Source organism: Myotis daubentonii, chromosome 1 (assembly GCF_963259705.1).
Source record: "Myotis daubentonii chromosome 1, mMyoDau2.1, whole genome shotgun sequence".
In the NCBI taxonomy this organism is placed as follows: domain Eukaryota; kingdom Metazoa; phylum Chordata; class Mammalia; order Chiroptera; family Vespertilionidae; genus Myotis; species Myotis daubentonii.
In genome coordinates, this window is record NC_081840.1 from 25,953,368 (window position 1) to 25,977,465 (window position 24,098).

Below are 24,098 nucleotides of genomic sequence, written 5' to 3' on the forward strand. Positions count from 1 at the left end.
GGCAATGGTAAATGAGGACAGAAACAACCACAGAGGGAAACATGGTAACTCCTACAGCCTTTATCCAGAAGAAAAAAACAGATGGTATCTTTGTCAAAATAATCTTCTGAAGGTTGGGCTGAGTGCTCCAATAGAGCAACACAAGGAATGGGTCTCAGAGAAGCCTGCAACTCAGCACAGGTAGTGTGGTTCTCAGCAGACCACAGGACAACAGAGTGACAGACTGGGCACAAATCCCAACCAGTGTCACTCCAACAACTGCCTATCTCTGAGCAAGTTATCTAACCTCTCTGTGCCTGAGTTTCTCACTTGTAAAATGGATACATGATCAGCTAGCTCAAACACACTCTGAGATCTTTAAATGGGATAACACAGAGCCTGACAAATAATTTTTTATATGCATCAGGCTCCTATCTGTCCTCTTCTCTTAGTTCAGTGTTCATTATCCCTGACTCCAGGTCCCTCAGAGATAGGGAAGTGAACCAAGGCCACCTGCCAACATCTTTCTGCCATAGTAATGTTAAGGGCCACAGCCACATCATCCCCCTGAAAGCCTAGTTCTCAACATTTTCCATCTTCAATGAACACTAAATACCTGGCTTTCTCTCTGCCATGTAGGTATAGATGGTTGCTTTCCCTGCCATTTTAAATTTACATTAGGTGCTTATGTGATATTTAACGTGGTCTAAAGTGTCATGGCAACATTTTAAGGGGAAAAATTCATAAACTAATAAAATACTGAGTTTCTTCAGTAAATATGCTAAGGAGGGGGTGGAGTAAAATAAAAAGCTTTTTATATGGGCCAGCAAGCCAGTTGGGTTGAGACCATCCAACTATGCAAACATAGAAGACAAAGGAAATTCCAGAAATATTCCATCCTTCCTGGTCAAGTTTGACACCTTATCCCCAACCCAAAAAGTGACTTTACATCTTCAATTTTGTTTTTGAAAGACAGTAAATTATGTCATCTGCATAAAGTCTCCTGCCCAACATGACTCAACAGTAGGTCACATACCATTTCTGTTGTTGTTGTTATTTGGGAATTACACCGCATATTTTATATGTCAAGTGCCTTCCAATTATTTTTATTAGTCTACACACCACCAAACTAGCATCCTTAAGTATCTTGTTTCTATTTTATAGAAGAGACAAAGAATCAAGTAATTTGCCTAAGGTCATATAGCAAGTTTCTTAAGATCACAAGTGAAAGAAAGGAGTTGTGAGATCTGGGAGAGGCTGCTACATTAACTGGGATCCTAATTCTTCTCTAGCCCCCCACCCTACCCCCAAGGCAAGTTGGGTAGTATGTGCATAAATCTTATTTTTAATTCTAATCTTCCCCTGTATGATAGACCAGGTATGAAGAATAAGATATGCTTCCTTTTGCCATTCCTAAAAAGGAAACTTTCAATAATTTCTCTCATCTCTGCTAAAGGAATGACCTGGGTGGAATCTAGATCCTATGACTCTCTTATAACAATAAACCCTGAGTTATAGATAAGAGAAACCAGGATGGAAAATTGAGCCCAAACATGATATAACTTTATTCTAGAACTCTCAAGTGCCTCTTTACACAATTCCTTTCTTCTAAACCTGAGCAAGTATGACCAAGACTAAGGAGTGACTCTGGTATTTATGACCAGAGACTATGCAGACAAATTGCCCCCCAGGATATGTCCACTTCCTATGTCCAGTGGGATTCTCACAGTCACGAATGCACAGGTACACAAACATATTCAGGGTCTACTAGAGCCCACTGGATAACAAGGCTGTGAGTTTACAAGCTCCTCATTTAAAATGCCTCTAGAATGGGTGTTCAGAGATAGCTACAGAAGAAGGTTAAGAAATGCAGGAAGAGGAAGACGGGACCTTTCCTGAACTAAATTGCTTTTCCCTAACTTCAGAGTACCTAAGAATCTTAGTTTCTTGGCAAACTTGCTTGACACGTTGCTCATGGCAGGCATGGCCATACAGGTGTGCTCTAGGTTTCAGACCAAGGACTAAGCACCTCCTTCCTCCAGAAACTACTCCAGAGAGAGAAAAAAATATTGGCAGCAACTTCGTACACTAGATCTAAGAAATGGTGAAACCCTTTCCCCTGCATGCACCCTGCTCTGTGCCAATATAGATGTTTTATGGGGATTAGAAAGACTTGGAGGGTGGATGGCAGGGGAGGAAGGATTCTTTGTAGATGGTAGCAAGGAGGAAGCAAACAACAGAGGCAACTTTCCCATTCTGGGCTAAGCCCACACTATAGACATGTATTTTTCCACACTGTAGAATAATCCCTTTATCCAGCCAGTCTAGAATCATCAGTCCCTGATCATTGATTTTGGACTTTGGATGGAAATTTTGAATGGTGTGGATTTTTGGAAAATGGGAGGGAGGATGCAGGGGGGAAGCCCATAAAAAGGAAGGTGAGGTGTGTGTGTGTGGGGGGGGGGGGGTTAACAAAGATAAGGAAACTAAGACTTCAGACACAGAAGGCAGACCCTAATACTGTCAGGTAACAAGCCGAGATAGCTTCCCCAACAGAGTCTTGGAAGAGGATGGTCATCGTAGGTTCTGGTCCTGGCCCTATGACCCTGGGCAAGTACACAACCTTTAAATTCCATTCTAGCTCTGACCAGTCCTAGCTTCCTTCCTTCCTGCTCTGATAAGTCATTTCATTCATGCACATACTTATTGAGCACTATTTGTTCTGGGCTGGGGTAGGATGCAAATCTCTTCTACGAAGGGCAAAGTATTTTAAAGTGTAAATATTTTAGCCTTTGGGGGCCACACAGTCTATGTCACAGCTACTCAACTCTGCCATTATAGCACAAAAGCAGCCAAAGGCAACATATACATAAATGAACACTGCTATGTTCCAATAAAACTTTACTTATGGATACTGAAATGTGAGTTTCATACAATTTTTATGTAAAATATTATTCTTTTGACTTTTTTCCTAACTATCGTATATAATAAAGAGGTAATATGCAAAATAGTCCTCACACCCTCACAAGATGGCTGCCTATGACCAGGTTGGTAGGGGGGTTAAGTGAGGAACGACCAAACTACTGAACAGCAGGCTGTGTGGGGCGACCAGGCTGGCATGGGGGGGGGGGGGGGCAGTTAGGGGCGACCTGGCCGGCAGCAGGGGGCAGTTAGGGGCAACCAGGCCAGCGGGGGAGGGGGGGCAGTTAGGGGCGATCAGGCTGGCACGCAGAGGCAGTAGGGGCAATCAGGCAGGCAGGCAGGCAGGTGAGCGGTTAGGAGCCAGTGGTACAGAATTGTGAGAGGGATGTCCGACTGCCGGTTTAGGCCCACTCTCCGGGATTGGACCTAAACTGGCAGTCGGACATCCTCCAAGGGGTTTCAGGTTGGAGAGGGTGCAGGCTGGGCTGAGGGGACCTCCTCCGCTCTGTGCACAAATTTTGTGCATCGGGCCTCTAGTTTAAAGTTATAAAAACCATTCTTAGCTCACAGGCCATAGAAAAACAGACAGGAAGTAGGATTTGGCCCATGGACCAGTTTGCCAACTCCTGCTCTAGAGATACAGTGGTGAACAAGAGAGGGCCTCCACATTCTATGGCTCTGTGACTACCATTCTAGAGGTCTCATCTGGCTTTGAAATGGCCCTGTGAATGTAGGCCATGCTTCATTTTATTGCACAATGGTGTAGGCTGGCCTTCTGTTCCTTTGCAACCTCATATAACCATCATGTCCTAACCATTTGTGGCCCCCTTGGTTGTGCCAGGGGCTGGCTCCTCATAGACAATGAGGTCTCAGGTTTATAGGAAAGGTTTGGGTTAAGAGTCAGAATGAGGTGAATGAGAGGGATCAGCAGAAGAAATCTGTGTGTGGTGAGGAAAGCTGTAACAAAAGAATTAGTAATTGTTCCTCCCAACAATTCAGAAAAGGCAAAAAGAAAAGATTAAATAAGATTTCACCATTATTTGTATGTGTTGGGTAAGTGGGTGGTGAAAGTTGATAGAAAGGGAATGAATAACACTGAACTATGGAGACTCTTAAAAGTCATACTGTATCACACCAGCCTTCCTCCAAGACCCCTTCCAGAATCTAGCTGAGATCCCTCTCCAGAGAACACTGCCCAAAGAAAACTGTCATATACATGTATCTAATGAACTCTGATAGGGGCACCATTTCTGGTAAGCTCAACCATAATTGACTGAGACCCCTATTGGTGTTTGCAGATACTGAGGCAGGTTCTGTAGCATCACCCAGAGGCCTATGATACACACCCAAAAATGCCCTTTCTAAAGAAGATACCAGGTCTCGAGGACCACATGAAGGGAACCTATAGGGTTTTTAGAGCACTGCTGAAGGCAACAAGGACCATACAAACCCTAAAGGGCTCACTGCTGCATTTGTAGTCCATTAAGACTCTTCTAGCTTATAATCTTTAACCAGAAAGTTCTTAGAATCATGAAAGTATAGACTGAGGGAACTAGACCTGACCTTAAAGGTTATCCAGGTCAACTCCTTCATTTGATGCAGAAACTGAGCCACAGAATGGTTAAGTGGCTTGTCCAAATCACAGTTTGTAGTGTCAATGACCAAGTCCTGCTTCACTAAATTACAATACCTTAACTCTGTACCCATTCTGAGAAAAAAAACAGAAAGGCAAGAAACAAATAATAAAGAGCTAACAGCCTAGCCAGTGTGGCTCAGCAGATGAGCATCAACTTATTAACCAGGAGGTCACAGTTCAAATCCAAGTCAGGGCACATGACTGGGTTGTGGACTTGATCTGCATTAGGGGCATGCAGGAGGCTGCCGATCAATGATTCTCTCTCATCATTGATGTTTCCATCTCTCTCCCTCTCCCTTCCTCTTTGAAAGCAATCTATAATAATAAAAACATAATATGCTAATTAGACTAGACGTCCTTCCGGACGAAGCCAGGGCTGCAAGGGAAAGCCTGGGTCCGGGTGCCTGCTGGCAGCCAGAGGGAAGCCAGGGTCCCGGTTGCTGGAGGGAAGCTGGTGCCGGCAGCCATGGGAAGGAAGGCCTACTCTTGCATGAATTTCGTGCATCGAGCCTCTAGTACAGTGGTAATCAACCTGTGGGTCGAGACCCCTTTGGGAGTTGAACGACCCTTTCACGGGGGTTGCCTAAATACATCCTGCATATCAGATATTTACATTACGATTCATAACAGTAGCAAAATTACAGTTATGAAGTAGCAACGAAAATAATTTTATGGTTGGGGGTCACCACAACATGAGGAACTGTATTAAAGGGTCACGGCATTAGGAAGGTTGAGAACCACTGCTCTAGTAAAATACATTTTTTTAAAGAAAAGTTAACAATCAGTAATGCTTATTGCATTCTCTGAGACAATCTTCACAACCACCTTATGAAGTACATACTATTATTTTGCCATTCTGCAGCTGAGGAAACTGAGGTTTTACATAAGTGAAGAGACTTGCTCAGGTCACAGAGCCACCGAGTAGTAGGGAATGGGCTATGAACATGGGCACCTGGTTCTGAGAACCTGCACCCTTACCAGCACATCATAATCTGAATCCCATACCTCTGTCTTGCCTGATAACTACAGCAGGGGAGAGGGGTGATAATGTCATCACCAATAGATTCCTACAAAACTGTCCTCCATCTGGTTCATTAGGCCCCTTGGTGCCAAACCAGCAGTACTGGCTCCCTGCTATACCACAGCACAAAAGCCCCCCACCCTGCTCCCCCTGTAACTGCTTAACAGACAGAGAATTCCCTATCCCAGCTTTTAGGAGAAACAAGAGTATTGTGTCTTTTCCCTCCCACAGACCGATGGCAGAAGGCCAGGACTCACCTGAGGCAAGTCCGTCTCCAAGGAGGGTGCTAAGGATCACCAGCGGAAGAAACACTCCATGTCCCACAGAGGCCACGGCAGACGCTGAGGTGCTCTTTGGTGCTATCCTGCCATGGCACATCTTTTATCCGTCCAAGTTATTTTAAAAAGAAAAAAATTAAAAGCCAGAAGAATTCTAAAGTCAGCCAGGTGTAGATTCACCTATAGAAAACAAACAAAAAACAGACATAAGTGAAGTGAAAACTTTACCCATACGTTTACAAGTAGGCACTTTACTCTAAAGAAGCCATAATCATGTACAAAGCCGAAAGATTTCTAGCAACTGAATTCCTGCTTTCAGAAGAGACAAGCACATAAGTAGCTTTTCAACTCCTTCCTGGAAAAATATCAGGGCCTGCAGCAAGCTGCCATCAGCGTCAGCATCTAGGAGCCAGATCCTTACGATAGGACAAGGAGACAAGCACGGGCTCACCTGGAGATCTCTGGGTCACAGAAAGGTTTCAGAGACTGCCCTGGCTCTGCTTGGCTGCCTGCCTCGGAGGCTCCAGCACAGAGGCGGAGAGAGGCAGCAGTTGACACAGAGCTGCTATACCAGAGTGTGGCTTTGCCTTTGCCACCTGCCCTCAGAGTAAATTCAACTTAACCGAAAGAAAGAGAGAGAGAACACGTGTCTTAAAGGGAGAACTACACCGCCTAGAGAAGGAATGCAGCAGTGGCAGCCAAGGGCCCCTAGCTTGGCCTGCTCAACTGCCTGAGGCTGGATGAGCCCTAGGATCTGACTCTGACTTAACAGCTCAGGCAACACACCTGTGACCCCAGAGGCCATACTTGTTGGCTATACCTGATAATGAGTGGGGGAGGATGGCTACAATTGTTTTTTTTGTTTTTTGTTTTTTTAAAAATATATTTTATTGAGTTTTTACAGAGAGGAAAGGAGAGAGATAGAGAGTTAGAAACATCGATGAGAGAGAAACATCGACCAGCTGCCTCCCGCACACTCCCCAGTGGGGATGTGCCTGCAACCAAGGTACATGCCCTTGATCGGAATCAAACCTGGGATCTTTCAGTCCGCAGGCCGACGCTCTATCCACTGAGCCAAACCAGTTTTGGCGCTACAATTGTTAATTAGCCCCACCATCCATTCTAGTTCAAAGACTTCATAAAAGTAGGAATCAGTATTTTTTTTTTTAAAAAAAAAATCAGGGTTTAAGACTTCTTCTTTTTTTTTTTTTTTTAATCCTCATTGGAGGATATTTTTCCCATTGATTTTTAGAAAAAGTGGGAAGGGGTAGAAGGGGTAGGGGGAGAGAGGAGAGAGAGACAGAGAGAAACATCAATGGAGAGAGCCACATCAATTGGTTGCCTACCGAACACGCCCCAACGAGGGGGGGAACCTGAAACCCAGGTATGTGCCCTTAACCAGAATCAAACCTGCAATCCTTCAGTTCCCAGGCTGACAGTCTAACCAGGGGTGGGCAAACTTTTTGACTTGAGGGCCACAATGGGTTCTTAAACTGGACCGGAGGGCCGGAACAAAAGCATGGATGGAGTGTTTGTGTGAACTAATATAAATTCAAAGTAAACATCATTACATAAAAGGGTACGGCCTTTTTTTTCAATAGTTTTATTCATTTCAAACGGGCCGAATCCGGCCCGCGGGCCTTAGTTTGACCACGGCTGGTCTACCCACTGAGCCATGACAGCCAGGGCAGGGGTCAAGACTTTTAAGAAAGCTTTTCTACATGCCTTCAGGGAAGCAGTTTGATTGATGATACATTATGATATGGATCTTATATTTTACTTAACTCATTTGATTTTATTTATCCTAGTTTATAACAGGTATTTCAAAAATAAGATTACACTTCTTTTTAAATTCCATACACACCTCCATCTCCATTAAAAAGACCTTATGTAAATAGACAGGGGAGCCTGCCATCTACAACCCTAATAAAGGATGCCCCTGAGACTGTCAGGGATATTGTCAGACCTGACTTCAATCCATGTCTTGTAGCCTTGACTCAGTCCTATGCTCCCCTTATAAAAAGCTACTGCAGCCCTAGCCGGGTGGCTCCCTTGTTTGGGGTTCAATTCCTGGTGAAGCACATACCTAGGCTGCAGTTGGGACACATAAGGGAGACAACCAATCAATGTTTCTCACATCTATGTTTCCCTCTCGCTCGCTCTTGCTCTCCCCCTTCCTCTCTAAACATATTCTCGGGTAAGGATTTTTTAAAAAAGAGTGTTACTGCAAACAGCAAACAGCAATGAGCTGTCTCAGTCCAAAGAAAAAGCATCTGTCACAGTCCTCAATGAGTAAGACCCAGGGGTCTAAGAACAGAGTTAAACACTGGGTCCTCACCCACTACCCACAAATATTTGTAACTGTAGTCATCTGTCCCCAGTTTTTACCCAGACTCCAACTTGAGCCTTTACAGTTGTAGAACAGGATGGTTCATGAGAGTTCTAGGGGTAGTTTCTGTGAGTGACCCGAAACAGTACACAAAACTGTGGGTATGTAAATGTGTGGAATATGCATACATTTATGTGGCTAAGAACCATAGAGTCAGAATGCCAGAATTCAAATATTGCTTCTATTATGGCCAAATTACTCTCTCAAGCCTTAGTGTTCTCTTCTGTAAAATAGAGACAGTAACCATACTGTCTTCATAGGGTTGATATAAGGATTAGGATTAGACAAAGTATTTGACACAGTGCCTGAATTTTCAAGTCCTCAGTAAACACTGCCAGCTGTTGATACCGTAATAATAAGATCTGAGCCATGGGACCTTGGAGGTTATCAGGCTTCACTTCCTCATTTGACAGATACCAAACCAAGATCCGAAGAGGTTAAAGGACATGCCTAGGGCCACCAGCCAGTTAGCAATGGGCCCTCTGGTGCTGCTGTTTTACATACAGCCACAGCAGGTGACCCTACCAGGCAGTCACCTTTCCCTTAAAGGAACAACCAGTGGATCATCAGGAATGACACCTGAGAATGACATCACAGCATGCACACAACAAATAATTCTGCAGTGAATGGACGAGGCTGGATCAGAGTGATGCTTAGATGTTCTGTGCAAGAGAGGAGGTGCTGCTAGGTTCACTGCAAAAGGATGTGTCCAATGAAAAAGACGGGGGGGTGGGGGAAGGAGATACCAAATACAAGCGGATCAAAGCAATGGAAGCACAGCACTCCTGGCAGAGGCTAGAGGCAGAGGAGAGGATAAGGCGTTTAAACTGTACCCTGAAACCATGTGGAGCTTATGAGGATTAGAAACAGGGAAGTTATAACACCAGATTCATTTAGAAAGCTCACTCTGGCAGGGATTTTAGAGGACTGGGGAGAAGGAGATGCTAAGTGGTATAAATTTAGTATTTTATAATTAATGTAAAACTCCTTGGACAATCTGTGAAAATACACATAATTCTACTTCTACTTCTAGAATCTTTCCTCAGAAATCATATGTGTGCAATGACATATATGCAGGATATTCACTGCATTATTTGTACTGGCAAAAGACTGAAGGGAAACTAGTTAAATAAGTTGCCATACACTAGAATACTATGCAGTAGTTTAAAAAGAACTGGGAAGTTCAGTCTGTAGTAGTATGGAATGACTTCCAAAATTAGTATGTGAAGAAAACCATTCATGTGTATGAGTGTATTTTTAAAGCACACACACACACCCCTATATGCACTGAAAATCTCTCTGGTATAATGCACAAGATAATGCACATCTCCTTAAGTGTTGTATCTTGTGCATGCATTACCTATTCAAACAGATAAAATATAAATAAAATTAATGTAGCAAGGCTGTCCTGTAGACCACCTGTTTCCTTCCTCAACAAATTGACATTCAAATAAACCTGATTGCTCCCTCCGCCAGGAATACAGTCACTGTTAGGGCTCAGCAAAGACCATCTTCCTACTCCCTTCAGCAGAACTAACCCCCTTCTTACTCCCAAAGCGCCACTCTGATTGGACTCATCCATTCACTACAGAAATATGTGTTGTGTGTATGTGCTGTGACACAAGCAGGTGTTATTTTTGATGATCCACTGGTTGTTGCCTTAAGGAAACGGTGACTATCTGGTAGGGTTACTTGCTGTGGCTGCATGTGGAGAAGCCAGTATAACTTGGGGGAAAGATGTACACTTATGAGCTCCTTTTTTATTTTGTTCTGTTTCAAAGGAACAGCTGGCTCCTTTCTTATTGCCAAGGGACCAATTCCACCACGAAGACTAAGACCTGATCAAGTGCACAACAGATGGGATGATGAAAATGGGGCTTTGCAAAAAAGAGAGAGAAAGAGAGAAAAGATGAATGGAGGGCAGTCAATGGAGTATTTTTATATGCAAGTCTGAGCCAAGGGTCAGTGCTTCAGAAATAATACAGAGAAAAACGAATCCCCACAACAGGAGAATCCAGCTACTGTGGAGAAAGGTTCACAACATACATCTAATAATTTAAAGAAAGAATCTGTTTTGAACACAGGAAGGAAGGGAGGGAGGAAGGAGAGGCCAGGAGGGAGGGAGGCAGGCAGGCAGGCAGCAGGCAGTCCTGTCCTTGAATTGTGGCTTTACACCAAATCAAAAGAAAAACACTTCAGAACAAATTAAGGCTAAGTATTCATTATCCCTAGAAAAACACATAGGCAAAAACTTAAGAAAAATAAGAGAATACATTTTACTTCAGTATTCCTTTGGCATGTTAGTGACCACTTCCCCTAATTAAAAAAAAAAAAGTATAATTAAGTAGAAACAGAAAATAGAATAGTGGTTATCAGGAGGGTGGAATAGGAAGTTATATTGTTTAAAGGGTACAGAATTTCAGTTTTGCAAGATGAAAAGAGTTATGAAAATGGATGGTGGTGATAGTCGCACAACATTATTACTGTACTTATACCACTGAACTAGACACTTAAAAATGACTGACGGTCAATTTTACTTTATATATATTTTACCAGTTTAAAAAAAAAGGGAAAAAATTAGGATTAATGAGGGACCTGGAACTCAGCTTCATTTTCAAAGTCTGCACTCACCCACCCTAACAAGGCATATTAACATCTAAACTTAAGAGGTGAGAAGAGAGAGGAGGGTCTGGGGCTACAGTTAGTCCCACCTCTGCCACCAACTAGATGGCTGGTCATATCTCTGGCTTCCATTTCCACATCTCAAAAAGGGTCTAAGTTCTCTCTCAGCCACAGAATTCTACATGGCACCCAAAATTCTCTTTATAGAAGCCATCTCTTCCTCCAACAGCCAGTTTTTCCCTCCAAAACAAAGGGTGAGGAGTCATGGGAAATCTGCATTCACCCTTATTTTCTTTCTTGGAACTAGAGCTGCTGTCCCAATAGAATGTGGCAAAGGGAGACCCTATGAGACTGTCAGCCCCTCAAGGGCAGGGTCTGGCTTTTCCCAGCTCTATGAACCCAGGACACCAAAACCTAGGTGACTGTGCTCTGCTGAATGTGATGTCATTAACACTCATTTCCTGTCCACAATGACCCTCCAAGAGGAAGAACACTGCCCTTAAGCCACAGCCCTGATCTTGGGGAAGTCACTTACCTAATTTCTGCCTATGTTTTCTCATCTGTAAATTGGGGCTGTTGCTTGCTTTGAGTATCTCTCTGGTCTCTAGTGAGGCTCCAAGAGACACAATATGAGGGACTACTCTATAAACTGAAAAAGACTCAGATCTATTACAGGCTTAGTCCAGAAGCCATAATAGCAAAGGGCTGAGAAACTTCTCATAAAAATGATGATGACTAACAGGGTAGGTTTATAGTGTTAAAGAGAACGTGGAACACAAGCCCAAAGTTCACATTGTTTGCTTGCTTGTTATTGCCATAGATGCTTCCAGATTAACTAAAGAGCCTGCTAAGATTAAAGGTGTCCTGGAAGTCATCTTCAAAAATGGCTCACAGCCTGGGGAGGCAGCAGCAGTAGGTGGGGCCAGCAATGAAGCAGCAAGGACACCTTGTCCCCCAGACACCCTGGGGCCTAGATTTCCTCAGGCCATGTGCCTGGTTCTCTACTGCAGAGAATGTCATAGCTCTGCTAGAGGGACATGGTTGAGTCACACTCTACTGAGCTTTCCTCTGTAAAGGCAAATGGTCCAGACTGTCAAGTTTGGCTCCCAGATCCTACAGTTCTGTGAGATCAGCCTAGGATAAATTAGTTCCTAAACCTAGGCCCGTTCTCCATTAGTTAGGAGAGGGGATTGGGTCAGTAAAGCCAATATAAATCATTTTCTTATCTCAAACTAGTCCAGAAAGGGGGTGGTGGTGGTAGAGTGTCTAGAACAAGGAAGTTTATTACTTTGCTTACTCATCTTCCCTGACCTTATACTTCCATGTGATGGGGAATACAACGAATAGTTCATGAAGTGTGAACAGAATTAAACAAGTTAATTACATTTCAGAGTATAAGGGTAAGAAGTCCTAACTCTGTGACGTCTGAAGTTCCCTAAAGAAGTGTAATAAGGAGAAGTGACCAACATGCTAAAGAGGCCTCCCCCTTACCTCTCCTTTTCTTCCCTTCAATGTTTCCCCTCTTCACTCCCACCAACCCTAAAATGGCTGGGCCACAGCAGCAAAAGATATCTAAACGTTGATCAAATCCTAATGCCTCCCATTCTCCCCCCCCCCCCCAAAAAATGATAAAATTAAGTTATTTTTAGATGTCTTTAGTTTATTTTCCCCCCTGTGGGATAAATGTCTCCTTCCAATCTTGCTCATCTCTCTTTTCCCTTCTTTTGTGCCACTGAGTGCTTCAATAGGCACAGAGTCTTCTGTTGGACTTTGAGATCAGTGAGAGCCAGAATGGTTACTTTAGCTATTACCTTTTAATCTCCAGTTCCAAAGCCTACAGACACAAACATCAAGCTGTTATTAAAACTCACTTCCTACAAATAACTCTTGGCTTTCCCCTAAGTCATCTAAAACATGGTAAAGCCAGGTGTTATAGAGGTTTTCTTGAATTGCTCTGATTTTTCTTGCTCCCAGACAACTGCTCATCACATCCTCTGGTCGTCACACTTACCCCCTACCCTATTCCTCAGGCTTTAGACAGCAGGAACACCAGCAGACACACCCTATCACCCATGGCTAAGCCTCTTCTAACAGTCTCCAACTTCTCTCTTCTAGAACCTAACAGCAGGATGACTGCAGCATGGACCTGAATGTGGAAGGGAGCCCTAAGTCCCAGCTCCACCAACCCACAGTGAATCAGAGGCAAGTCAATCATTCTTCCTGGTCCTGGTATGGGGGAAGACTGGATGACCCCCAAATGCCCTTTCAGTTCTGAGAAATCTGGAATGTCTTCTAGGGAATAGGAGGGGCCCAGAAGTATTTCCTCTGAAAACATAAGTCAATAAAGTCTGACTGGAAGGAAGAAATGTGAAATTCAGCCTCTTTATTCGGCAAAACCAATGGTTTCCCCCCACATCTCCCAAGACACATCCTAGGATCTATCTTCCTCTGCAATGCAGCAAACTAAAAAGACTCCACTTTCCCATTTAGAGCTTTATCAATCCATCAGTACATTTGTATAGGCCATCTGTACACAATGTTCCCAAACTGTTTTCCAAAAATAACAACCAAAAAAACCCCAAAAAACAGCCTGCACACACTAGGGTTACTGCAGAGCTGTAGTGGTACAGAGAGAAAGAGAAAAGATGCAAGAGAGGACAAAAGAGAACAAAACAAGACTGACTCAGGACAGAAAAAGGGAGAGGGAAGGCAAAGTGCCTGTGAGGAGGAACTTGGCTCAGGCATAAATTTCCAACCCTGAAGGCAGGATACCACTTCTCTAGGCCCATCTTCATCAAGGACTGATAGGCTAAATCTAGGACAAATCACTTCCTCTCTCTAGGCCTGTTTCCTCATCAGTAAAATGAAAGAGTTCAACCAAGTATTTCTCAAGGAGGCTGCCATTGTGGAATGATGCTGGCAGACTGGGCCAGAATCTCTGGTCTGCTTGGATATTATTTGTTTGGTGGTTAGGGCAAGTTATTTTCAGTTCCCATCTATAAACTGGATAAACAATACCCACCACACTGAGTTGTTGCTGGCTAGAAATGAAGTAAACATGAAGGATGCAGGACAGTATCTGCAACAGTGGGCCCTTAAGTTTGTGCTGGCTAAGAGCCCCTCCCTGCTCTAACAGCCTGTGACTGAGTCCTCACTTGACTCCCAAAGGGCACTCTTCCAGCTGGGATGGAAATATAGGCCCTGAGACTAGGCTCAAAACACAAAGTTAGTTTAGACAAAAGAACAGCCAACAGGTTAAACAAGTGAATTGCCAAGGTTCTTTCCCATGGCTTTATAAAAATATTTTTAAAGAACTTAGCAATCCCTCCCCAAAAGTTAAGTAATTGTGTATATGATTATACTAAAGTAGAATTTTTGTCTCAGGGGACCTAGGTGGTTTTCTAGCCTGAATATGTTGTAGAGAAGAATGAGGGCATGGAGCTTACATGTGTGTTTTACACACACACACACACACACACACACACACACACACACACACACGTGCACGTGCACAGAGTTGTTACTTCATTAAACGGGTGCTATTACCCCCATTTTACAGATAAATGGAAGCCAAGGGGCCTAGAAGTCTTTCCTCTTGCTTTTCTATTGCAAAGGGCTCCCTGCTCTTTTGTTTTCTAAATACAAGTTAATTGCCTCTCTTCTGGGAAAACTCGTCAATTCCGTCCACAAGCACGAATGCTCTTCTGAACCTTTAGCAGAACTACTTGGACCATGAATAGGATAACTAATCATATCCCTCCCCAGGATCCACTCACAGTTACTTAACTGTTGTATGCTGCATTTACTACAGGCAGTAAGTTTCTGGAGAGACCACCAATTCAGCCTCTTTATGTCCCCCAAGGTACTCAACATTTACTTGTGCTCTGAAGGGAGAAAAAAGATAACTCCAAAAGACAATTTGTGTAGGCAATACCAGATGGCAAAGTAGCAGCAGATTTAAAAGAGGAGGGCAAAAGGATATAAATCCTAAAGTTTTGGCCAAGTAGCAAAACAGATGCTTGGCAGAGCAGCTATAATTGGTCCATAGACCCCAGAGACACATCGATGTGTCATCACACCCCTCTGTTTGGCTCCCATCAGAACTGCCTGGAGCAGGCTTCCCTTGGCAAATATGTCTGGGAAGCTGATGTGCTAAAGCTGACTTCTTAGGACTCTGTGTTTGCAGCAACTATACTACAATTCAGCAAATATTTATTGGCTGTCTTCCGTGCAAGGCTTGGGTGATCACAGATGAAGCAGGGTATAATTCTCAAGAAATTCACAATCCACATGAGAGGAATTACGTATTTATCTGTATAGTGCTGTGAAACTTACTAGGATCCAATAAAAAGGTTTTTAAAAGTGCTATGAGAACACAGAGGAGACAGTAACAAAGACTTTATTTTAGATTAGTAGAGGGAAGATGAAAGAGGAAGATTTAAGCTGGACCTTGAAGATCATGCACATATTTAGGGAGGTCTCAGGACAGTTTTACATGCACAGTGCTAATTATAAAGAAAAGGAAATGGAAGAACAACTCACCAAAAGGATTGGGGGGGAGGGGGATGTGTAATAATTTTGTCTGCCAAGACCCATGGAATGCTGCTGTCTGGTAACAAGAAATAAATATCTATATACATGGTTACTCAAGGGGATGTTTAAGTGCTACATTTTGGTTTTCAAAGTACTCATAGCTGTGCAGGAAACACCTCCTCCAGGTCAAAAATAGCGAACCCAAGAGAACTGGCTGGTGGAGTTATGTTTACTTTTTATCATCTCTGTGGATCCTTTCCAAAGGCCTGCAAGTGGGATGGTATAAACAGGTCTGTGTCACTTCCTGGTTCTCAGGCCTTCTGCTACATTCCCAGTCAGTCTGGGAAGACTGCCTATTTAAAAATAAACTTTAAAACCTCACCAAAAACCCCCAATTCTAAACCACTCTTTCCTCCTCTATTTCATTCAGTTTCACTAAAATTAAAAAAGACTGAGCAAGAAATGAGACAAAAATGACCAGAGAATGAATTCTCATGTCAAAACAAAATTATATGCTCACTGAATCCAAGGTCAGAAGATCTGGATTGCCGAGACCGGTTTGGCTCAGTGGATAGAGCATCGGCCTGCGGACTGAAAGGTCCCAGGTTCGATTCTGGTCAAGGGCATGTACCTTGGTTGTGGGCACATCCCCAGTAGGAGTTGTGCAGGAGGCAACTGATTGATGTTTCTCTCTCATCGATGTTTCTAACTCTCTATCTCTCTCCCTTCCTCTCTGTAAAAAATCAATAAAATATATTTAAAAAAAAAAAAAAAAAGATCTGGACTCAATGCATGTCTGCCTCTAACTGGAAAACTTGATTTTGATGAAGCAAGATGCTTCATCTCTCTGCCCTTAGCTGCTTCAGCACACTCTTAACACCAATGCAGTTATCCAATCTTTCTGGACCTCTAAAATAGCACTAATAACATATCTCATAGGGCTACTTTAAGTATTATATGAGGAAATGCATATAAAACATTTGGCATAGTACCTGACACTTAATGTCATCAAAAATGGTAGTAGGTATTACAGTTATCACCATCTATCATTATTATCATCATCATCCTCTAAAAATGTAAAGGTTGAGCTAGATGAGTGCTATTTGAAGAGCTTCTATGACTCCAAAATCCTATAATTCTTTAAATCACTTTCTGTTTCTTTTCTTTCTTGCTTTTTCATTAGGGGCTGGACGGAAAAGAAAGGAGATAAACTTGGCAAAGCATGACAGCCACAAACACTTGAACACACTTGTTAAAACACAACCAGGTTAGAATACAACCAGGAAATTCATCAGTAAGAAAAAAGAGTGCATATTACCCCCCTCAATGGAAAAATCTTAGTCTAATCCTTGCATTAAACTCACAGTAATTGGCAAGTTCACTCACAATACACTACCTCTACTCCCATGAGCACCAAGGACAATGCCCTCCTGGGCCAGCACGAACTGACTTCACCAACTTCATCTTAGCTGTCCGCAGCTCCTTAGAGCAGCCCTAAAAGATAGCACAGTGGCCAATCCACCCATTTCTAATAATGACTAATCCTTCCACAAATTATTTCTGTAAGTGCCTTTTCTTTAATATAATGTAAATGTTGCCAAAATCAAATATCCTTCCCAAAAGTTAGCCTATAACAAGAGGTGTTCAACTTTATCAAAGCCAAGGTGCTAAACTGTAATTAAATTCAGAGAAATTACATTTTCTTTTATCCATTCATTCAATGTCCATGATGTGTCAAACACAGAAGATGCCAAAAACTAATAGGATGGGATAAGTGAGAACAATAAAGATGAGGCCTAAGTTTTTGGCCTAAGTGACTGAGTGAATGGGAAAGGCTACCACAGGAGAAAAAGAACACAGGTGGACAAGCAGATTTTACTGAAGAATGTAATGAATTTCATTCAGGTTATTCTTGGATATGTTGAATTATAGGTACTACTTGAACAAGATTCAGAGAAAAGTCTAGCAGGCAAATCAGAAATGAGTATGAAACTCTGCAGATTACTCAGAGCTTGGGATATAGCCCAGAATTATAAGCCTGTCAGTGGTGGTTGAAACCATGCAAAATATAAGAGCTTACCCAGGAAAAAGAGAATTGAGAGAGAAGAGAGTCAAGTACAAAATCCAGAGAACACTAACTTTTTAAAGAGGCATATTGGGGAAGGAGAGCCTTGAAAAGTCACTCCAAAAAGTACATACAAAGAAACCAGGTACATCAGTCAAGGGACAGACACAGAGATTCAAGGAGGATGTATGGCAAGCACGTCTAACTTGTGGCCCGTGGACCACATGCGGCCCACAACGAATATTTTTGCAGTCCAGCCAATGTAACGGTATGTAAGAAATGTCTTAATAACAATTTCCTAACTTAATTTTTATAATATCCTGTTCTACATAATTATTAATAACAAACTACAATGTTCGCTAATGACTGATTACTATAATCGTGTTGCGTTCATTTCCCTTATGCGCCGGCGCACCATTTCTCTCCAGTAATACTAGTGGCGAATATTTTAGCAGCCAATTGCCATGCCATTTAGTCTTGGACTGACTTGTTTGGTGTGCCCAAAAGAAAATATTTCGCTTTCAGAGAAAAAGAAAAAATAGGTTTATTTGTGTTATACTTATTAATTTATGCAGTTATTCAATGTCTTGTAAGTTAATGTTCAAGAAAAAATATTAATTTTTATTAAAATATTCTATTATTTTAATGTTAACAATGACTCATTTATTTCAGCCCTTTGTATTCAGCATGTCTCTACTGAAATAAACCTAGGTTTCTATGAAAATTGAAGCTTTTGTTTTTTTTGTGGCCCCCAGAAACTTAAACCTTATTTGGCCCGTATTAGCCTTTGAGTTTGACATGCTTGATGTAAGGGGTACTTACAGATGTAGCAAAGGTCCAGTAAAATGAAGACTAAAAAATGCCCATTGGACCCAGCCACCAGGAGATCACTGGTGACCTCATTAAGAGCAGTTTCATTAGAGTGGTGTTAATGTAAGAAACATTTAAACCTGTAAAAAAAATTTTTGAGTTTATTTGAGCCAAACAATCAACAATTGCCAGGAAGCAGAATCACAATGCATTGAGATAATGCTCTGGAGAATGGCAGCTTTTCACCTATTTTTATAAATTATCATCAAAGGTAGAGACATAAGCGGATTACATGAAATCCACTGGTGAAAGATTAAGGAGGTGGGAGAAAACAAAGCAGGGAAACCTCTGGGATTGGATAAAAAGTAAAATGATAAACACATACTTCTTTTACATAGGTGGGCATAGGATAGTTAACAGTCAACAATTAACAATGAGGGCCTGGCCGGCATGGCTCAGTAGTTGAGCATCATCAACCTATGAACCAGGAGGTCATAGTTCAATTCTGGTCAGGGCACATGCCCGGGTTGTGGGCTCAATCCCCAGTAGGGGGGCGTGCAGGAGGCAGCCAATTGATTATTCTCTCTCATCACTGATGTTTCTATCTCTCTCTCCCTCTCCCTTCCTCTCTGAAATAAATTAAAATATATATCAAAAAACAAACAAAAAATCAGTAACAAGAAGGAATTTGTGATCTGCTCCTCAACGCCATTTGTTTGTTGTGCCCTGAGAGGTTCTGAAAAAGGGAAATTACACATTACCCTGACATTCCACAGATCTGTTATCTGAGATGCAAAAAGACAATAGGCTTAGTAAAGATCTTAGTTGATCTTTGTCGGTGAAGATACTGGCCTGGGACATGCCTAGCCACCATAGGCTGCTTTTTAGTTAAAGTTTTAATTTTCAGACCATCCTTTGTGGTTACTTTAGGTCTCTTGAGTTTACAAGACCACCACACAGGCCTTCCTTGAGTTAGTCAGCTTAGCATGTGGCCCCTTTTCATCCACAGTGGTAGGGGCAGATCATTCTGACTTTACCATGAATTCAAAGAGGGCAAAACTATTAGATGGTGGGAAGAGAGTTGGAAAAGAAGGGAGAAGAAAGGCTGGATAATGGCTAGAGGGAATTTATATCTTACAAGTTGTACCTTCTCAGTTAACCCAAGGACTTCAGTTAAGACTTCTTGATGGTCCCAGTTTCTGCCATTTCCCTCCTTTCTATTCAAATATCACCCCCAAGTATTTCCTCCTGAGGTTCATTCAGGTTCAGGATTCTAAGAGCATTTTTTCACCTCCATCTACTGAAGATTAACAGCCCCAATGAGGTATGCACTTAAGCCAAACAAGACACCATCTTCTCCATCTTGTGTAAGTTCCAAGAAGCCTCCTAATTTATAACCAAACCATGACTCTTCTTGTCCTCTTCCTCACAAATTACCCAAACATCCTGTGAGCTGTCAAAGGTTGTACTGTGAGGCCCCAAGCAAAAATGAGAAGCAGGAACTTGCCCACTATTCCTTCCCCTTCGATTAATCGTATGCCCTGACCCCCACTTGTGCCCTTCCTTACTTAATCCTCAAATTGTACTGAGTCCCTACATCAAAGCCTCTAGTTCTAGCTTCAATCATTGTTTTAGCTCTCTCCATGTGACGCTCTAAATCAGGACCCTAGAAGAAAGGAATTTGATTAATTCACAAGGGATAGTCCCCTAAAACCCCAAAGAGAGGCTCCAAAAGTAATCTCAAATTAGCCAAAGTTGAGGCAGAGGCACCAAATGAAAAACTTCATAAAGTCCAGGTAACATCCTGGAAGATATTAAGAGGGATTATGATAAACAAAGCAAATGAGAAAGAATCATAAATTAATGAGAAAGTCTAGTGTTTCCCTTCAGACAAGGCATCTGGACTATTTCTAATATATCTATCTTCCTTAAGCAACTTACTGGCTTCATTCAACAATATATTAAGCACCTACACAAGCTAGATTCCACAAAAGATAAAAGATGAAGGAAATTACATGCCATTAAAGAGTTTATAGTAAAGTTGGAGAGATAAGACACATACATAAATAACTACAATATGAGGTAGAAAGTGAAAACACATGGGTGATATATAGCCAAAGCATCAAAGACAAAACAGGAAAGTAAGCTGGAACCCAGAAGAGGGAAATTAAATAGTTAATTACAGGATCAATCAATGTGGGTTTTAGAATCACACAAAAGGGAGTTCAAATCCTCACTCTGTATCTTGCTTCTTACAGGTCTTAGGTGTACTGCTACTGCTGTGAGTCTCCATTTTGTCACATATAAAATTGGGGTAACAATACCTACTTCATAGGATTTCAAAGTGTCGGTGATTCACACATTTAAAGAGTTTAACACAGTATCTGGCACAGAGTAAGACTAGGTAAGATGGAAGAGTAACTGCACATAGAATGTTAATGCTCCTTCCTTTCCCCATAGGGCTGTTTGGGCCTAATTAATGGAAAGGCAGCCAAGCACCTGCTATTTGTCCATCAACTATGCTTATCAGTTCAATGAGTTGCCCAAGTTCAGTGGGACCATGGTCAGGAGGTATAGGAAGGAGGTTCAAAGTTGTGTGAGTGTGCATATTCATGCCAGGATAACACCTGCAAACATATGCCAGGCCTTCTGCTAAAATTGCAACATTGGAATATAAGTAAAGTTACCTACCATGTACAGTGTGATACTGAACCATGCTAATCTTTTATACACAGTATGTGTTCAATAAAAGTTTGGAAAATTGATCTGACCTGAACCTGGATGATTTCTCAATAAAATCTATCTCAATGGATCCATTTTCAACAAGTGAACACAGGAGGAAAAAGTCATCCAAAGTTAAAAATTGATCTGAGGTATGATTTCACTTATATGTGGAATCTAATGAACAAAATAAACTAGCAAACAAAGTAGAGACAGATCGTGGATACAGAGAACAGCCTGACAGCTGTCAGAGGGAGGGAGTTGGAGACTGGATGGAGAAGGGCAAAGGGATTAAACAAAGAAAAAAAAAATACTCATGGACACAGACAACGGTATGGTGGTTGACAGAGAGAAGAAGGATGGGGAAGTAGAAGAAGGTAAAGGGGGGATAAGTGTTGATGGAAGGGGACTTGACTTGGGATGGTAAACAACACATATACAGATGATTTACTATAGAATTGTATACCTGAAATCTGTATAATTTTATTAACCAATGTCACCCCAATAAATTCAATTTTTTTAAAATGGGTCTAAGGTGATGGTGTAAGGAACTTCTACCTCTACTCATGATGGGATTACAGTTACCCTCTTTCCTTAAACAACTAGAAAGCTCGATAGAATACATGAAATGATGGTTTTCAGACATTCAACCATAGGCAGCAGCACAGGGCAGCAATCCTGAGAAAAGGGAAAAGAAATGCAGTGAGCCCTTCTAGTGCCCCAGCTAATTCCCTAAGGAGTTTCCAGGCCGCATAGTAAGAAGAAACCTGAACGAGTCCAACAATCTCACTGAGTTGAAGAGAGAGTTGGGAACTTAGAGCAGCTAAGGTGGCTAGAATTTGCAGGGCAAAGTAATTGAAAAGAGGGAGCTGCAAAGAGAAAAAACTCCAATTTGCAGAGGGATCCTCTTAAGTCTTTAACTGAGTACTGATCTGACCTGAAATTGATATGAGGAAATTAGCAAGGTAGGGAAAGAGCCAATGGAAAGAGGTAGGTGGTATAACCACAAGGATTCACAAAGAGCCAGAAATAGTTCATGTTTCCACCAGCCAAAGTGGAAAAAATCTCCCAATACACAGGGCATCGACAGAATTATTTTCAGAAGGGTTTAGCCTCAGTAATAGAACCATCCTAGCCTTAGACTAAAGACTGTTCTGGACCTATCCTAACAAAACTGGAGAGCAAGCCTTTAAAGGATCAAACCAATTCCAAGTAATTGGACTTGCTTCTGAGAACAAAGCCCAAAATTTATTTAAATGACTATAAAAAGTTCCAACACTCAGCAACATAAAACTCACTGTGTCTAGCTTCAAACTCACTGTCTAGCTCAAAAAAAAAAAAAAATTAACAGGCATTGCAAAGAGAAAAAAAAGACCATCACTATAATAATAATAAAATAACAGAACAGACCTAAAAATGACACAAATGATAGAATTAGTGGGCAAAGATGCTAAAATCTCTATTATATATTCCATGTGCTCAAGAAAGAAGAGGAAGACATGAGTTTGAGAGTATGATGAGGAAATAAATGGAAAACATAAAGAAGACCCAAAATGGATTTCTAGAGGCAAATATATGAGATAGGATTAACAGATTAGACACTGCATAAGAAAAAATAATAAACTTGAAAACATAGCAATGATAAACACAGAACATCAGTCAGCAGTGGCAGAATATCAAGAAGCCTAACATATGTATAATGGGAGGACAAATACATAGGTACACACAAAAATATACACACAAAAATACACACAAAAAATATTTTAAGAAATAATGGCTGAAAAATTTTCAAATTTAATGAAAACTATAAACCCACAGATCCAAGAATCCAAGGAAAAGAAGTACAAAAGGAAAATACAAGGAGCATCATAATCAAAATGCTGAAAACTAGTAAAAAAATAAAGTCTTAAAAGCAGCCATGGGGGGAGGGGGGGTGGGGAGTTAGGGTAAGGAGAGACACACTGCATTCGAAGGAACAAAAAATTATAGCAGGTTTATTGTCAGAAACAATGCAACCAAGGAAGCAATAGAGTATCATATTTAAAGTATTGGGAAAAAATTGGTCTGACACTGATTAAGGCAATGTTGACAAGAACTATGAAGTTCCCATCACTAATCCTTTTTGTGGTCTGGAATATTTTTCAGGGAGGCATGTGGGAGGCGGTGGGGGGGCTCAGCAACCTTAAAAACTTTTTTAAGTATAAACAGCCTATGAAGTATAAAAAGGAGTAAAGACCTTTTCTTTGGCTCACAAAAGAATCATTTACCCATGTTTTATGCCTATGTACCCAGAACATTATAGACTGCAGCTCTTATGTAGTCTTATGGCAATGTTGCTTAGCATACTGGAAAAGATACAAGAAAGGTCTGTCGGAGGATTCATCCCAAAGTAGAAGAAAATCAAGTTAGACATAAAAAGTAAATCTCTTTAAGGAATGAGTTAAGCCTTACTAGCATTAGGTTTAAGTAGGCCTCCCTTTCTTCAAGTGTAAACATCTATTGGTCTATGTGTCTGGTTGACCTCTACAAATTCAGATAAAATGTTTTTCAGAATGGAAGAATGCTCCTCGATAAGTAGGTAAAGTATAACTCAAGATATGAATGTGAAAGTTGGTCAGTTCTTAGCTTTAACACCCAAGGCAGCAAAATCTCTTCCTCATTAAGTACCCTGAGCTGGCATCCCATTCTTCAGAGTCCAACTTGGGCTCTACACCCTGGAGGGACCATTAAGATGGCAATTTATCTGTTCCATGCATTGGTTGGTCTGGTCTCCTCACTAAACAGTAAACTAAACTGTAAGGTCCCAGGAAGGCCTGGCTCCATCTGTTTTATGCTTTCTTTATAACCCTGAGACAAAGAAACATTTAAAAAAAAACAGAGTAAGTGCCTAAGAGGGACCGCCCCCCTACTCTCCCCAAATTACTTGTCTAACTAGTGGTTCTCAATTAGGGATAATTTTAAAATCTCTTCTAAGATATTTGGCAACATCTGGAGGCATTTTTGAATGTCATAACTTAAATGGGGTTCTGACATCTAAGTGGGTAAAGGCTAGGGATGCTACTAAGCATCCTACCATACACAGGATAAACCCAGCCCTCCCACACCCCGTAACAAAAAATTAT

General features: G+C 41.7%; 1 protein-coding gene across 4 annotated transcripts in view; it reads right to left on the reverse strand.

The window, feature by feature from the left end:
• SUSD6 (sushi domain containing 6) overlaps positions 1-24,098 on the reverse strand; it is a 105,303-nt gene that overhangs the window by 47,904 nt on the left and 33,301 nt on the right. For all 4 annotated transcript variants that reach the window (XR_009452455.1, XM_059692086.1, XM_059692077.1 and 1 more), the window contains exon 2: positions 5,816-6,016. Coding sequence is in view for 3 of the 4 variants with exons in the window: in XM_059692086.1 (XP_059548069.1) it covers positions 5,816-5,936 (121 nt within the window). In the remaining variant the exon portion in view is untranslated. The remainder of the gene's footprint in view (positions 1-5,815; positions 6,017-24,098) is intronic.